We start from the raw sequence: 15,803 nt of genomic DNA, 5'->3' as shown, positions 1-15,803 counted from the left end.
TTACTATTTTTCACCCCGTCAGTTCTGAGAAGCACAGAGCACTGCCCCAGTGAGAACCAATATTTCTGCGACCCCTCATCCTGTATCCTCTGCTTTTCACACAACCCAGAGGGCAGATGGGAAGAAATCTAAGGGCAGATTTACACACATACTTGCACCAAAATAAATAAGTGATTTTAATCCATATCTTTTGTTATTTCAGCACAAAACTGTGTTTGGCGAGCCAGAAGCAGAGGAAGAATAGAAGGGACTGGGTAGGGGAATGTTTGCCACAAACATTTCCTGTGGAGAAAGAAGAGAGGCCAGATCCACAGAAACTCTGGCTACTTTAAGATGCAAAGCAGCTGTTGCAAATAGAAATGGCTACTATCTAGGTGTTCTGGAATTCTTCTGGCCAGGACTGCACTGGTTCTCTGCAGGGGTCCTCCACCTGCCCCTGGAGGAGGGAGAACAGGGCCTGAAGTGCCTGCACACTCAGGTCCATGGCTTCCGCCTCCAGGCCCTGAAGAGGCTCCTTTATGGTGCAGGTAGCCCAGCATGGAGTGTACTGGCACATGCCTTCCTGCGCCGCTTTCAAGGGCTCCAATACGACCAGCAGCTCTTTTAGCTCCATCCAAAAGACCTCTCCGGGCTGCCAGTCTTCTACCAGGACCTCCTCCGGACCTGGAAACTGCTCTTGGTGACCAGGTCCGTGGCAGCCACCGGGGAGGTGGATCTCCTCGCAGAGCCCCTGCTACACAACCCGCAGCTCCATATGCAGGTGGCAGAGTCCCCCTCGGTGCACCAGAGGCTGGTCCTGGCAGAAGTCACCAAAGTCTGAGACCTCCTGGACTACGACCAGGGAGACTGGCTGGATCCCCTGACACTCACTCAACGCCTGGGGCTCTCCAGGCCTCATACTCCCCGGCGCATACTTCAGGAGCTGAGGGCTGCTTTACCGCCCACTGCTCAGGGTTCCTCGACCGGGTCCTGAGAGAGGGCGTGCCCTGCCCACCCTACACCACAGGCCCTCAGGACCTTTTCATCGGGTCCCTGCCCGGTGGACCTACCCGGCTATCCCACCCCTTTACCGCGAGCTGGATGCATGAATTGCAGCCGGTTCGGTTCCGGACCTCACCAAGGAAACATCTGTACATGCTCATGCTCCACACTCTTCACGTCCTCACTCTCGCATCCCGCCCCGACACAAAGTGGCAGGACCCCCTGCCACCTCTGGAGGGTGAGGCACCCCGGTGGGTCAGCCTATATTCCACCCTGGTCCTGCGGCCCACCGGGGACATCAGCTCCTTCACGGAGCCGTGAGCATAGGCGTGTACTTGGCAGTGTTCACTCCCCTCCCAGACACCTGCCCCTTTTGCAGCTTGAGGGAGACCCTGGCGCACGTATATCTGGAGTCAGCCAGGTTGCAGCCCCTATTCCAATTCCTCCTAGATATATTATTACATTTTTGGTTGCACTTTTCCCCTCACCTTCTCATCTATGCACTCCCTATCCATGGCCCCACAAAGTCACGGGACCTCCTTGTCAACCTCCTCCTAGCCCTGGCCAAAATGGCCATCTGCAAAACCAGGGAGAGGAGGTTGGCTGATAGGCCTCACGGCTGCAGGAAACCCTATTTCTGCTTCTCAGTTCATTCACGTATCTTGGCAGAGTTCCTCGGGGCAGCGACCGCTGGCTCCCTTGACACCTTCAAGAAGCAGTGGGCGCTGTCTGGGGTTCTCTGCTCAGCGTCCCTATCCAGTTCCCTTCATTTAACCCTGTGACCTCACTCCTGTTCCTGTTATATCTTTAGTTGTCCCCTGCAATGATTTGGAATCCCGGACCTGTGGATCCGCCCCTTAGACTGAGGGGAGGTCCTTTAGCAGTCTGCCCACTTCCTGGATCCCAACTGGATATAGGTGAGACAGCATTAGCATTCATTATCTAGTACCAAGGAGTTAAATGGTGATTAACCAGGTGTGAAATTCTAAGCTCTGATTCTTTTAAAATGCAAATTATCAAATAGGATTAAGGGGCATGTTTTCTTCTGTAGTTGGAGTCAGGGATGGCAGCACCTAAAGAGTCTCTAGCCAAGTAATTATAGATTATGGCATTTACATGCTCCAATTGCAATATTTTACAAACCAGCAGTTTCTTAATAGTGAAGACAAAAGCTCTTTCTCCTCTTCATCTTTATTCCTTTTTTTTTTTTTTTTTTTAAAAAGGTACCCTTAGGAAGTTACCTTTCAGATATCGTGTTAGTGCAATGTTAAGACTACATGTTAAAATGCTCAGATGTAAAGAAATATCAAAATTAAGGTCAAAAGACTATGACCCTGCCTACCAGCTGACACTGGCTGTGCAGGTGGGGAGCAGAGACCTCTGCACAATGTTCTGTAGTTTGACTGCTTTCCTGTTAACTCATCTTCCTCTCCCCTTCCCCCACCCATCTGTCTCATCTTCCTCTTCTGTCATGTCAAACCTAGTCTGTGCGCTCCAGGCACTACTGCAGTTCAAACACTGGGAGCCATAGATAAGTTACTGGCTGCCACCATTATTTTAAGCCCCATGTCTATTAGAGCAGCATTGTAGAAAGTGTGCTTAAAATGATGGTGAGCGACACCTAGCATTACTGGTGTACTGTCAGCATTGAAAATATATTAGAAATATTAGATCAGGCCAAAACACAAGAACAAAGAGAGTGGTAAGTTCCACAAGATGCTACACATATATATCCACATTGGAGGAAAAACACACAAATAAACATATTTAAATAAATTTGTTAGTCTCTAAAGTGCCACAAGTACTCCTTTTCTTTTTGTGGATACAGACTAACACGGCTGCTACTCTGAAACAAATAAACATGACAATGCATTATTCAAGACACAGCATGTGATCATCTAATAAGAGTCTGCAATGTAATAGACATGCGTGGGGCAGAGATAGGGTTGTATTTTCAAGTTGAAGGTTTCAATCAGCTTTACTTGAACTTGGTGCCAGCACACCAATCTGCAGCGGGGCTGTATATTGCAGGATCAGGGCCTAACTTTGGAATTACCTGATATTTGAGTGGTTAGAGCACAGCCTCACTCAGTTCTGCATTCATTTATTCTGAACCTCACCCCCACCCTTTTTTTAAAAAAATTGACCACATAGTATCTCTTAAAAATATTTCTCTTTTAGTTCCACCTCAAAGCAGAATTTTGTCAGTATTATGGATGAGGGCTGGGATTCTGCAAATAGATACATTGGTGCAGTTCCTTATGCAGAGCCTTGACTCTAGTGAGGTTCAAAAGTTTGTATGATAAATCTGGGTGTAAGAGGAAGGCCTGATATTACTTCTCATTTGGTAACTTTCTTAAAAAAAAAAAAAAAAAAAAACCACATAAAGACTGCTACTTTCGTATATACTATAGTTCCTCATTGGTAATAGATCAACTTACAATTTTATTAGTGTACCACTAGCATTATTTAATTTTTTTAATGCATTCTGTAATATAGACCATTTTCCTTCATGCCTCATTTTCCTGGGGGGAAAATAACAAGAAGGATACACTGAGTTTAGAGAGTGCAAAGCAGATTGTTTTGTTTCCACAGTCTGGATGTTATGGTATTTTATTCTCTGCCTTTCATTTTAAAAATGAAGGAAAATAGGCGCTGATCCCTAAGTTGCTTCCTCTGGGTGTAGAGGTCTATCTGCATTGGAGCTCGGAACATAACTGAATTGTCAGTCTCTGACAGTTCAGGGGGGAGGGCAGGAAATCAAAATAGGCTTTCAGTTCAGGCTGAACTAAATTCAAACTTTCAGAATTTTCAGTGAATCAAAAAAGTTAGAAAAATATTGTTTTGGGTTGAACTAAATTTTTTGGGTATTTTTAATAAAATGAAAAGAAAGAAAGGGCTAGATTCACAGCCGGAGGAGAGGGAATTGGTGCTCTTCTTATAATCTTTAGCCCAGTGGTTAGGGCACCACCTAGACTGTAGGAAACTCAAGTTCAAAATCCCTGCTCTGCCTGATTCGGAGCAGGGACGTGAACCAGGTCTTCCCCATCCCAGATGAGTGCCCTACCACACAGGCTATTCTGGAGTGGATCTCTCAGCCGCTCTTGCTGAAGGTGTGCTACTTTAAATGAAATACTTTAATAGCCATTGGGCCAGAGACAGAGTGACTCGATAGTCCAGTGGTTAGGATTCAAGTCCCTGCTCCAGAGTGGAGATTCAGACTTGGGACTCCCACAACCCAGGTGAGTGCCCTAAGTATTGGGCTAATGGTTATAAGAGGGGCACATTCACCGGTTTTGCTATATGAATCTAGCTTGGAAAAAATCAAAATGAGACATTTCAGAAATGTCAAAATGGTTCCTTTTGACATTTCTGGAGTTTCTTCTTTTTTCCACTGCAACCGAAACAATTCACCAAAGTCAACATGAATTCACAAAATGTTTCAGTTGACCAAATCTGCATTTTTTGGCTAAGAAAGTTTTGGCTGAACAATTTCACACACCTCTAGTCTGCAAAGAGCAGCTTGCCAGATATGGGCCAGAGACTGGTTTGCAGTGACAGACGTGCAATATTAACAAAAGAATGGAGACATTAAACAATGTTTTCATTTGAAACATCAGACCGTTTTGACCCAACACCTTCTTTTGCACATATATCCCTTCATCAGAGCAGAGTACACTGTACACAACTCTATTTATTGATACAAAAACCATTATCAAATATTGATTAGTTTCAACAGATGCAGTGGGGATATTTATAAGCCTAAGTTTTGCTTTCATTTTCCCTCCTTTTTATCAGCTCCTAAATTAACAGGCCAAGCAGGCTACTTCACAGACTTCCATTTCCTGCTCTGCCAGTAAATTTAACTGTGACCCAATAGACAGGCATTGAGCACTAAGGTTTTACTCTGCATATTAATTTAACTTCTGATCTTTTCATGGGCACAGAACACACATTGGGCCTGATGGTCTGCTGCTTTGTGCAGTCTTTTACACTCACATAAAGGTACAATGGGCATTTTACACCCACTATTAGGGTGACCAGATGTCCCGATTTTATAGGGACAGTCCCGATATTTGTGGCTTTGTCTTATATAAGTGCTTATTACCCCCATCACCATCCTGATTTTTCACACTTGCTTTCTGGTCATGCTACCCACTATACACAGTGATAAGAGACTGCACAAAGTACAAGGCAGTGGAAAATCAGGCCTGTCTAGTTGTTATATGTGCTGGTGGTGCGATGTGGGCCACTGTCCACAAGGGGGTCAGTTCAGGCTACCAGTTTTTCCCCTTATATAAACACAAAAATGTATAGGCTTATCTCTCTTAAGTCAGCATCACAAACAGGAAACAAAACAAGAAAGCTCCAATTATCTGAAAGCTACAGTGAATTCCTATTAACAAATAACTTTCTGCAACCAAGTAAGCTTCTGAACTTCATTGACTTTCTGCTTCTGTGAAATATTCCCTCTGAACAAATTGCAGACATCTGCAATACATCCATTTCATTACACCCACTGTACTCACTGGAAAGACATTTGAAAGTTTAACATTACAACCTCCAAGGCACAACTCTACTAAATATGACATTTTTTCTAGCCTGATTTTATTCCAACAGCATATTAGCAAGCATGTTAATGAGCTCCACTGTATTGCTTTTAGGAACTACAGTTATTAGTCTATCAAGAGGAGACATTTTCTGCACTACAACTAAATACTGTCTAGTTATCACCATTACAAGAAGAGCTGACCTGGGTTTACCTCCCCTACCCTGGAAAATCAATTACAAACTTGCGCCTTTCTCAAATCATCCATTCAGATTGGAAAACAAAAATCCAATTTCATCTACTAGGGGATTTTCGTCATAATCATCTGAGGGGAACACTTCCAAATCTCAGGAGAGAACGCTATATAAACAAAGAAGTTTTACTAAAAAAACCTTTCAATTCTGTTTTGTGTAAAGTGGGAACATTATATATATATATATATATATATGAGAGAGAGAGAGAGCGCGAGCGAGCGAGCTCCTGACTCAAGGGCAAGAAACTACAAATCATAAAAGGAAATTTATAGATCAATTCATCATAAATAAATTTAATATATATTATACAAAGATGGGGCAAAAAATGGCATCAAGCAGCATTTTCTACCATCTTCACAGTAACATGAAAATGTTTCCTCTATCAACATAAAATTAAAAATTGACAAGTAATATTTTAAACAAACATCAACAAACAAAAAAAATGTAAAAATTATGAACTCTTTCAATGGACTGTCTAATTATAGCTTTCTGGTAATGGCCAGAGCTACGGCTGAAGAAACACTTTCCCCGATATGCACGTGTGTCCAGTTGCCTGTAACTTGTTTGGGGAGAGGAAATTTTTCATACTTGTTCTCAGTCCAAAGGCTAATTTAATTTTTTTAAGTTTGATACAATTCTGTGCCCGATTTTTGAGTTATCCATGCACGAAAGAGATGCTTTTCAGGCTTTAAAAACAATTGTTTGTGTGCTTTTATTTGTGCTCAAATGACATATGCAAAGGTTAGTTTTCAAACCTGCTGAGACTGCTGGAAGAAATCGGATTTAGAAATAACCAAATTACTGAAAAATAACATTGTGCAATTTTGCACTATGCAATTGCCCCCACCCCAGGATCCTCCGAACTCTGGCCAGTTGTCTACCCCTCTTAATTCCTGAATTGCTTATAAAGATTTGATTGCATGATCAAATTGAACACTACATTCAAATTCTGTGCACTCTGAGGCTGTGACCCAACATCTAAATAACCATTAAATTAGCTCCCAATCAGTGGTGCTGGAACAATGTTTATAGTGGGAGTGCTGCGAGTCATTGAACCAAACTATAAACCCTGCATTTAATGAAAACCACTTCAAGCCCGGGGGTGCAGCAGACCCCCAACACCCCTAATTCCGGCACCTGTGCTCCCAATACGAATAACAGCAGTGGTGTGATTTGAATTTGGGATCATAAGCTCATAGGTCGAGATGCCCGTTTTTACCTGTTACTTAAACTTGAAACACAAGTGCATGTTGTAGGCAAGCACAACGCAGGACTGCCAATGTACCTTATCACAAGATCCTGCTATTTCCAGCCAGAGGTCTGTGTTATAGAGAGATTGTCAGGTATGCCCAGCGGAGGTGGTTGTTGTTTTCCTTAGGGTGTGAACAAATATCCATGGTGAACTAAACACTAAGACTGAATTTGTGGCCCTACTTCTCCAGAGGTGTTGCCTTACCCTAGTATGAATGAGCCCTTTCTAGTCTATAAACGATAAAGCTGGCAGGAAAATAATAAAAATATCATTATGCATTTTTTTAAAAAGTGTTTGGGTGTGCACGACAAGAATCAGAGTGAGAAAAAAAACTGTGAGAAATATCTGACAGACAATGGTATCTGTCAGTAGTGATGTGTGTTCTGGCTTTAATAAATAATGCTACCAAACCTGTAACAATTGTTTTTTCAATTCTGCTGAAATAGATAGATTACATAGCTTCTGCTAAAAATTCCTAAAAGCAGCTTACAGTTCAAATAAATGATTGTTTTGCTGTGGACAGCGAGAAACCCAAGAAAGGAAATGATGGAATAATGCTTCCACAAGTTATACAGATTTCTGTCTCTTGCATACAAGAAAGAAGGATCAGAACAAGACCATGAACTCTAGAACTAGAAACCCTAAGAATTCTGTTTAAATTAACTGCCTTTGTACAATATGGAGAAATGTACAGAGATGAAAAATGTCTCCAAATCTAGGTACCCCTGTGATGCCTGATCACACCCCTTTAAAATAAACAGATCTTGTATCTTTGTACACCAATTTAACTATTACCCCCTCCTCCCGAATTTATATCCCCAGAAATATCAGCACTGTTTGGAGTAAGGGATGGGGAGGGAAGGATTTACACCCTGTATTTCCTCAGTTGTGTTCAAGCACATTGCCCTGCAGCGGTTACTGCAAGCATAGCTCATTGTGATCTTGTATGTTTCTAAGGGAGATGCTGGATTTTTGTTTAGCTCATATTTTCAAAATTTAATATCCGTAACTGGGCTGTTTTCTACTTTCCCATTTTGCCAGTAATCCCATTGACCACACTAGGGTTGTGCAGGATTTATGCTGGACTAACTGAGCTCAAACAACTGGCCCGATCAGACTAACTTTCCTCTCATTTGGAAAATAAGTCATGTGCAAGTTTTGTTCATTTTAGGCTATTCTGCAGGGCTCATCATAATCAAACAATTTTTTTAAAGGAGTCGTTTTGTAAAGAGCAGACCACCAATGCTTTGGAGAAGGAGGGAACCATCTGGGCATATTTTGTGTGTGTGTGTGTGTGTGTGTGTGTGTAAGAACATAAAGCGCAAGAAAAGAAGGAATTCCTACGTAAAGAGGAGGCGCTGTCTCTTTAAGACAGCCTTCTGCACGTAGACAGTGCACTCTGAGCACTGCCCGGTCAGGCAAACAAAGCTGCAGGGAGGCTGCGCAGAAAACCTTGAGCTAAGGGTGATCACAGAACAGGTAGTGGCTGCAAGAAAAAACAAACAAACAAACAAACAAAAAAGGCAGCTGATAATAATGTAACCATGCACTGTAATTCAACTGCATGCAGAGGGACTCGCTCGTGCAGGCGATGCACAGACCAGAGCAAAGGTGCAGCAGACCCTCCGGAAAGGTCAAGTTCACTCAAACACTTGAAAATACATACATAAATCCAAGTTCACTAGGAGATAAATTTTCCCTCCTTTCCCCTTCCCCTCCACTCTTCCCCCGCCATCAAGATCCCAGCGTTACACTGCGACTGGAGGCTGCATTCGATCTCGCAGCAATAAAGAGATTGTAAATAAGGACGGGGAGGGAATTTGCAAGGGAAGTCAGGATTTTGATTATTACTTTAAAAATACATAGGAAAACAAGGCGCCCACACCCATTAACAAACCAGGGGAAGAAGCGTGAGTGCAGATGGTTTAGAAAGGCAGTGAGTGCTAAGGCGATGGTGTACGCGTGGCAGTGTTTATATGAGAGATCAAAACAGAGCCAAGCCCATACAGGGGGAAAATGGCGACTACTGGGAACTAAGACACAGGATTAGTTATTATTTTTATGCATCTATGCGCTACACACAAAGCTAGACATATAGGAAAGGCTGCCAGTTCACTGTGGAAAATGACGGTACATCTATTACCTGTTATTCTGGGATTTTCTGGCCAGCGTGCCTGCCTTTGTTTTCTTTCTGGAATAGTCACTATCGAAGGGTAACACTGATGCATAGCCATGTTCTGCTTCTAGGGACAAAGTCAGCATTAGTGGCAATATATTTTCCCATGCATTTTTTCCTCCTTTGCAGGAACGCTAGGGTAAAAAACAAAAATTTTGGTTGATTTGTTTGGATTTCATTCCGGAATTTTTAAAAGAAAGACAACAAAACAAAAAGTGCCAGAATAGGAGGATCATCCGAGTAAATAGTAAAAAAAATTGGCTAAATCATGCACATCTTGTAACACTGTGACAAGGGGGAAGGGAAACTGCAATGCAATCACAAACGGCAACATGCACAACAATGTAACCTACACTAAATGCTGCAACATACATACAGTCCAAACAGACTCGAGCCACGGCTCGTTTGTTCAAAGATTTTGCAAGAAAATAGCATTTGTTCCCCCCCGCAATGCATCTGACAAAAACATGTTTAAATCCCATGGCACCTTTGCAGGTGAAGGAAATATGGACTCAGAGAAAAGGGCGTCCGAATACCCACGCAACAAAGAGAGTGAAATGTTTAGAAGTGCCTGCTAGTCATTTCTCTGAATACCTCTGTCTCTTCTTTCCAAATACTCAGCTGCTTCCAGGAGAATTAATAGAGAGTTCAGCTCCATTTTTATGTGTGTTCTTTGAGTTACCCCCAAACTCTATGTCTGCCTTTCAAACAGCTGAGGAAGGCAATGAGCATTAAAACTGCACTGAGTTCACGGGCTGGGGACTTCCAAGTCCCCTATATAAACCACCTCTCTCAACCTACATTTGACACACAGGCGAAGGGCGACTGGCATAGCCAATCATGGGCAGAATTTCTAGGCAGAGGCGGGCTTTAGTCCTAAGGTAGAGCCAATCAGGGCAGACAAGCGCCCTCTGGTTAGGAGACAGAATGTTGACAGATCTGAATCTTCTCCCTGATAGGTCAGCCACTACAGTAACAATTTAGAAGCCGAAGCTTAGCAACAGCACGTGGTGGCCCAGCCCCCAGCCTCACTGAGTGGCCGGCTTTATGCATTTTAAGCAGTCAGCAGCTGCTGATTGGAGATGAGGAGGCTATGCAAATAAGCAGGGGAAAACTAGCCAATAGTTTTGGAGAGGTGTGTCTTGTTGCAAGCAAGTGAAGGGGGAGGGGCTCAGGCAAGTGAAGGAGGAGGGGCCCATCCACCCATGGTGCTGGTGGAATGATTGTTGCTGTGAGGAAGAGAAGTCTGGGCTGCAGCTCAGTTAGGGACTGGGGATAAATGCTAGGGTGTTAGAATAGCAGCCCCCATGGTCCTTTCTCTCCTTCCCTCGCTGCAGTCAGATGCATGAGCTATAAAACTGCTAAATAAAACAAATGTATCCACCATCCAGGGAATGTTATATAGAGACTGCCTTGCATGACAAAGAATGGTAAAGTACCTAAACTATACAGTATAGACATACAGCAGCACCAAATGCAGCCACCTCTGGGTGGTAGGGCTGCAGCAAGTAAGGCAAATACATTCGGCACAGGAGATTTTGCTTTTAAGATACCAAGGTAAACTTTCTGCTCTTACAACAAAGGGCCATGGGATCTTGAAGCCAAAAATGTTCCAATTTTGGTGCTTTGATTTGTGAGTGACCAACTTGAAATATTTTGGACTTGATTTTCCAAGGTGCTGGATTCTCACAACTTAGGGTCACCAGATGTCCTGATATCATCAGCACCATCCCGATATTAGGGGATTCATTTTATATAGGACCTTATTTCCCCCCCACACGCACACACACACACCCCTCCTGCATAGTACCCTTTCTCCTGTCCTAATTTTTCATACTTGCTATCTGGTCACCCTATCACAACTCCAGCTGAAAATAATGGGAGCTGTGGGGTTTTAGCACCTCTGAAAAATCAGGCATAAGCTACCTAAAGTTTAGAACCCAAAATGAGTGAAATTTGAATATATTGGCTTTAAGAGTTCTGACAGAGAACACACAAACAGCTTTTAAAGTCTTACTCCAAAGACCCACACAGTCACTCTGCCCCAGAAAGATCTGAACCAGACTTGATGGGATGTGAACTTATGAGTCCAGGGAGTCTCAATTTCAAACATGACAACCTTTTAATGCGTATGTGAAAACTGAGCCCATTGTTTTTCAGAGCTGATGCTTATTCCACTAAATCAAACAGGCTTTGTTTTGTCGGTTATGCTTTGTCCAAACTCTTCAGGTAATAAACTATTGTATAGCATCTTTCATTCCAATGGGCTTTATAGATTTAATAACAGTTTCAGCAGTATATAATAATTGATATAAATATAATAAGCAAATATATTTTCAAAATTGTGTTTTACAGTTATATACAATACACATATTTGTAGCCATCCCCTGACTGGACCGCTGTTGCTGTCATAGGGGTGTTGCTAAAAGGAAAGTAAAAACACATCCTGCAGCAAGCAAAAGCAGAGCACTAGAAACAGCACATGCGGAAGTTTTATGCTGTGCTTATAGCATATTGTACATATCTAGTTTACCAAAAAAGAAACCAATATTGTGGAGCTGTTTACGGGAAAACATGACTTTGCAATTCATTTATGCAACTGATGCTCCATCCCTGCTTCTGCTTAGAATGATAGGAGGTATTGCAGTGTGTGGTTTACGCATGTATGTATGTTTTATGCGTTGCAACCAGATGGGCCTCCTGTATGTAGGACAGCAGGAGGCAAATGCCCTCAACTCGTTTACTTGCTCTCTGCCAGCTCCCTGTGGAGGCTGGGGTGGGTCAGGAGACTTTAACAAATTTTCTTTCCCAGGCTGACTACAAAAGTATTCTCGCTCCCTCCCCCTAATCCTTTGAGGAAGATAGGAACTGCACTACTTGACCAGTGATCCAGTTTGTGCAGTATTCTGTCTCTGACAGTGGCCAGTACCAGCTGCTTCAGAGGAAGGTGCAAGAAACCCTGCAGAAGGCAGTTGGAGAATAGCCTGCCCATATGGAAAATTTCTTCTTAAGCCAAGAGCATTTTAGGATGCACAGAAAAACAGATAATTTTGGCTTGAGATCTAAATATTGCAGCAGATTTTTTCAGTCTAGTTCTTTATTGAAGGAATTAAGGAATACACATCTGAAAAGTAACCTGCCATGGATAGACTAGGGCATAGTTACCTACTGTTTCTGTTCATGAGATAAAATGGTATCTCACTAGAACTGTTACCTGTTACTTAACATGAAGGAGCACAAGGTGGAAAAATGCTTCATTAATAAACATTTAATTAGTGAAACTTTCCTATCTTCAGGTGGGCCCTGATCCTGCACTGATAACCCTGTAGGCACAGCCTTGTGCTGCAGGTTGCCCTGGGACAGGTGTTGGCTCATGCAGAATCCCATATGTTAGTGGGACTCCATATAGGGAAATGGCTCTGTCCAGAGACCCTTCAATGTCATTTAGGCTCTACTCAGGTGCAGGGGTCTGCCTGCATAGCTTTCAGTGCAGAATTGGGGCCATAAACAAATATACTATGTATCATTTCCCCTAACTTCCAGTTTACCTTCAGCTAGAGCCCTAGTGATACCTACATTTCAAGATTTTAATATTGTATTGTACATCTTCTGCTAACCATCAGTGAGATGGACCAGGAAGAATTTAAAATTGTATGCAGAAATATCATATGTAAAAAACCCAACAATAACAAGCTCTTACAGTCGATAATATGTCAATGAGATGAACTGGAAAGAAAGAGATAATGCACCTGGCTGTCTGGGATCTGTATAAAGACTTGATCCTACGATCCTATAGTTTGCAAAATGTGATTCCATACGGTAACCAGAGGTTTAAAAAATTGCAGTGGTGCACAAATATGCACTAACATTTAAAAAAAGACCAAAACAGGCACAGCTCAAAATCTTCTCTAACCTGAATTATAAAAACACCTAAAGGGCACCAGGAACGTAGTCACAGCTCTCTGCATGCCACCAGCATATCCAGTTGCCTTTTCTTATCTGGATATGCTGTGCACAGGAGCAACCTTACATACCAATGTAGACTGGTTATGAAGGTGCTCAGCACCTCCCTTCTGATGTCCATATTATTTGCACTGCTAGAGTTTAGTTTGTGCTTTTAGCCCAGAATGCTGGTGGCGGCTGCACAGCTGCTGCTGCTTGCAAACTGGTGATCCATTCACTTTAACAAGAGCAGGACATATTAACAAAAATCTGGCCATGATCTGACTTGCTCACTTCTTTAGTCTAATAAGGCCAAGTTCTGCATCTGTTGAATAGCACTTACACGAGTAGTCTCATTGACTTCAGTGGAACTATATGAATAAGAGCTATTCAGCTTAAGTGAGGGTTGCAGAATCTGATCCATCTTGTTTACCTCATGGTATGGTTTAAACAACTTTTTACTTAGAAGCAGAAAGTAGAGTTTATGCCCACGAGAGCTGGTGATAGCCACACTCCACCACGTGCCCTGGCTGCCTCTTTTCTATTGAGTATGATCCATAGTCCTATTGGTAGTATTTAAAGTCTTAAATAACATAGCCCCAGGGACTTCGGCTGCCCTATGTCCTGATATATCATTTGAGATAGTATGGTTAGTATTACTGACAGTCCTGAGTTATAGCCTTTGAAGGACCATAGAGGCGAGGTCTTTAACTCTGGAACTCTTCCATTCACAATTCACCATCTGCATCCTTTTATACTCAGTCCTTGCCCAAGTTTCAGGATTTGTTGCATTGTAGCTATTTGTTATTTATCTATTTTTGTTTTTTTCTTTCCCTGGCATTTCACTATGTCAGCACCTGAGCTTCACTCTGACTTTGGGGCAGTCCCTCTGGTTTTTTGGTTTAAGGTGTTCTGAGGCTTAATTCTCTAATGAAGCAGTACAGTTCTCTTTCCACATAGGAAGAGGGGTCTACACACAGGGATGGAAGGACAGTTTTCTCCCTGTATGTGGCCATGGATGTCTTAAACTCTGTTTAATTTCATGTTTCACTTATGGTACAAGTTGTTACCTTAGTTTTACAGATGGGAAAACCAAGACACAGAGAGATTAAGGAAGGCAACAATTTCAGCAATGGCCATTGATTCTAAGTGCCAAATCTGAGACATGTTTGGTCTGATTTTCAGTGGTGCTGAGCACCCACAGCTCCCAGTGAGTTCACTGCCTCAAAAAATCAGGCCCAAGGTGTCTCAGGTTTGGCAACCCCAAATTAGTGGCCACTTTCAAAAACATAGGCCTCTATGGCTTGCCGGGGTAAGGGGGGACATTGTTGGTGAGTCAGACAGGCCCAGGATTTGGAGTCAAGACCGGAGTTCTAATCACCATTATGGTGCTCTTATTCAAGTCAATAGAAAAACTCCTATTAATGTTCATGATGCAGGATCTAGTCCTATGTGCCTGAGCCAACACACACTGGGGTCCGTGGGAACCTTTCCACTGCCTTCAATGGACTGTGCAACTGACAGTATGAGGCTAGCTTAGTGCATGAACTTGAGCTGCTCTTCCGCTGACTTGATGCTTGGCCTGCTCAAGTCATGCACACTTCTCTAGTCTGTGTGCTTCCTCTCTCTATATCTCAGGGTTGTGAGTTCAATCCTTGAGGGGGCCATTTAGGGATCTGGGGCAAAAACTGGGGATTGGTCCTGCTTTGAGCAGGGGGTTGGACTAGATGACCTCCTGAGGTCCCTTCCAACCCTGATATACTATGATAATAGGAATGACAACATTTACTTCTCTCACAGGGCTGATGGGGGGGATAAAATAGTTAATGTCTATAAAATGCTTTTGATCATTTTACATTTGAAAATTAAACCTGAAAATTTTAGTACTTAAAATATTTGAGTTCCAGAGCCCTGTTTTCACTCATTGCTGTCTTAGAGAAGGCTTAGGACTGTTACTAGTAATAATACCTATCTCTTATTTAGTGCTTTTCAGGAGTAGACCTGAAAGCACTTTACACCAGAGGCCAGTATCATTATTCCCATTTTACAGATGGGGAACTGAGGCACAGAGACTTGCCCAAGTTCACACAGCAGGCCAGTGGCAGAGCCAGGACTAGAACCCAAGCTTCCTGAGCCCCCACCACTGCTCAGTCTACTAAGGCACACTATTACAGGAATATGTGTTATGGCAGACTGGGCCTGATTCTCTGTTACTCTATGCCCCCCTTCCCCTTAGACTACTCTAGCATTGAAAAGGGACTTAAATCATACTTACACCCATTTTAAGGCCCCTCTAAAAGTATAATGTAATGCTCCTGGACTTAGAGTAACTGAGAATAAGACCAACTGCGTGTGTGTGTTTCTGTAATAACTACTGTTTGAGCAAGCTGAAGAATTAGAAGCAATTACTTATCTCTTAATCGGTCACATCTCAGATCAGGCCTTCTTGTTAGGTTATCTTTAATTTTGTTAAGGCATGTCCCTGATTGCAACAAAGAGCATCCCTTAGAGGAGTAAGCACATTTTCTAGCAAGCAGTTGTTATAAGTTGCTTTTACAGTTACACAACTGTTGCAGTCAGGGACATGTCTTAGTGAAATAAAAGATTCCAACAATTCTTAGCCAGGCTGGGCACAAATAAAAAACCCCA

The 15,803-nt window shown here is 42.7% G+C and overlaps 1 protein-coding gene across 3 annotated transcripts in view; it reads right to left on the bottom strand.

The window, feature by feature from the left end:
- Positions 1 to 10,012, bottom strand: part of MXD4 (MAX dimerization protein 4) — a 56,403-nt gene extending 46,391 nt beyond the window's left edge. The window contains exons 1-2 of one of the 3 annotated variants that reach the window (XM_074951809.1): positions 9,807 to 10,012; positions 9,180 to 9,276 (exon numbers count right to left, since the gene is read on the bottom strand). In XM_074951809.1, the coding sequence (XP_074807910.1) occupies positions 9,180 to 9,276; positions 9,807 to 9,870 (161 nt within the window). In that variant the 5' untranslated portion in view covers positions 9,871 to 10,012. Of the gene's footprint in view, positions 1 to 9,179; positions 9,347 to 9,806 lie in introns of all 3 variants that reach the window. The other 2 variants (XM_074951808.1, XM_074951810.1) reach the window with 2 other exon arrangements.
- Between the last annotated feature and the right edge of the window lie 5,791 nt (positions 10,013 to 15,803).

The sequence above is a fragment of the Natator depressus genome, chromosome 4, assembly GCF_965152275.1.
Source record: "Natator depressus isolate rNatDep1 chromosome 4, rNatDep2.hap1, whole genome shotgun sequence".
Taxonomy (NCBI): Eukaryota; Metazoa; Chordata; order Testudines; family Cheloniidae; genus Natator; species Natator depressus.
This window is presented reverse-complemented; position numbering and strand designations above follow the sequence as displayed.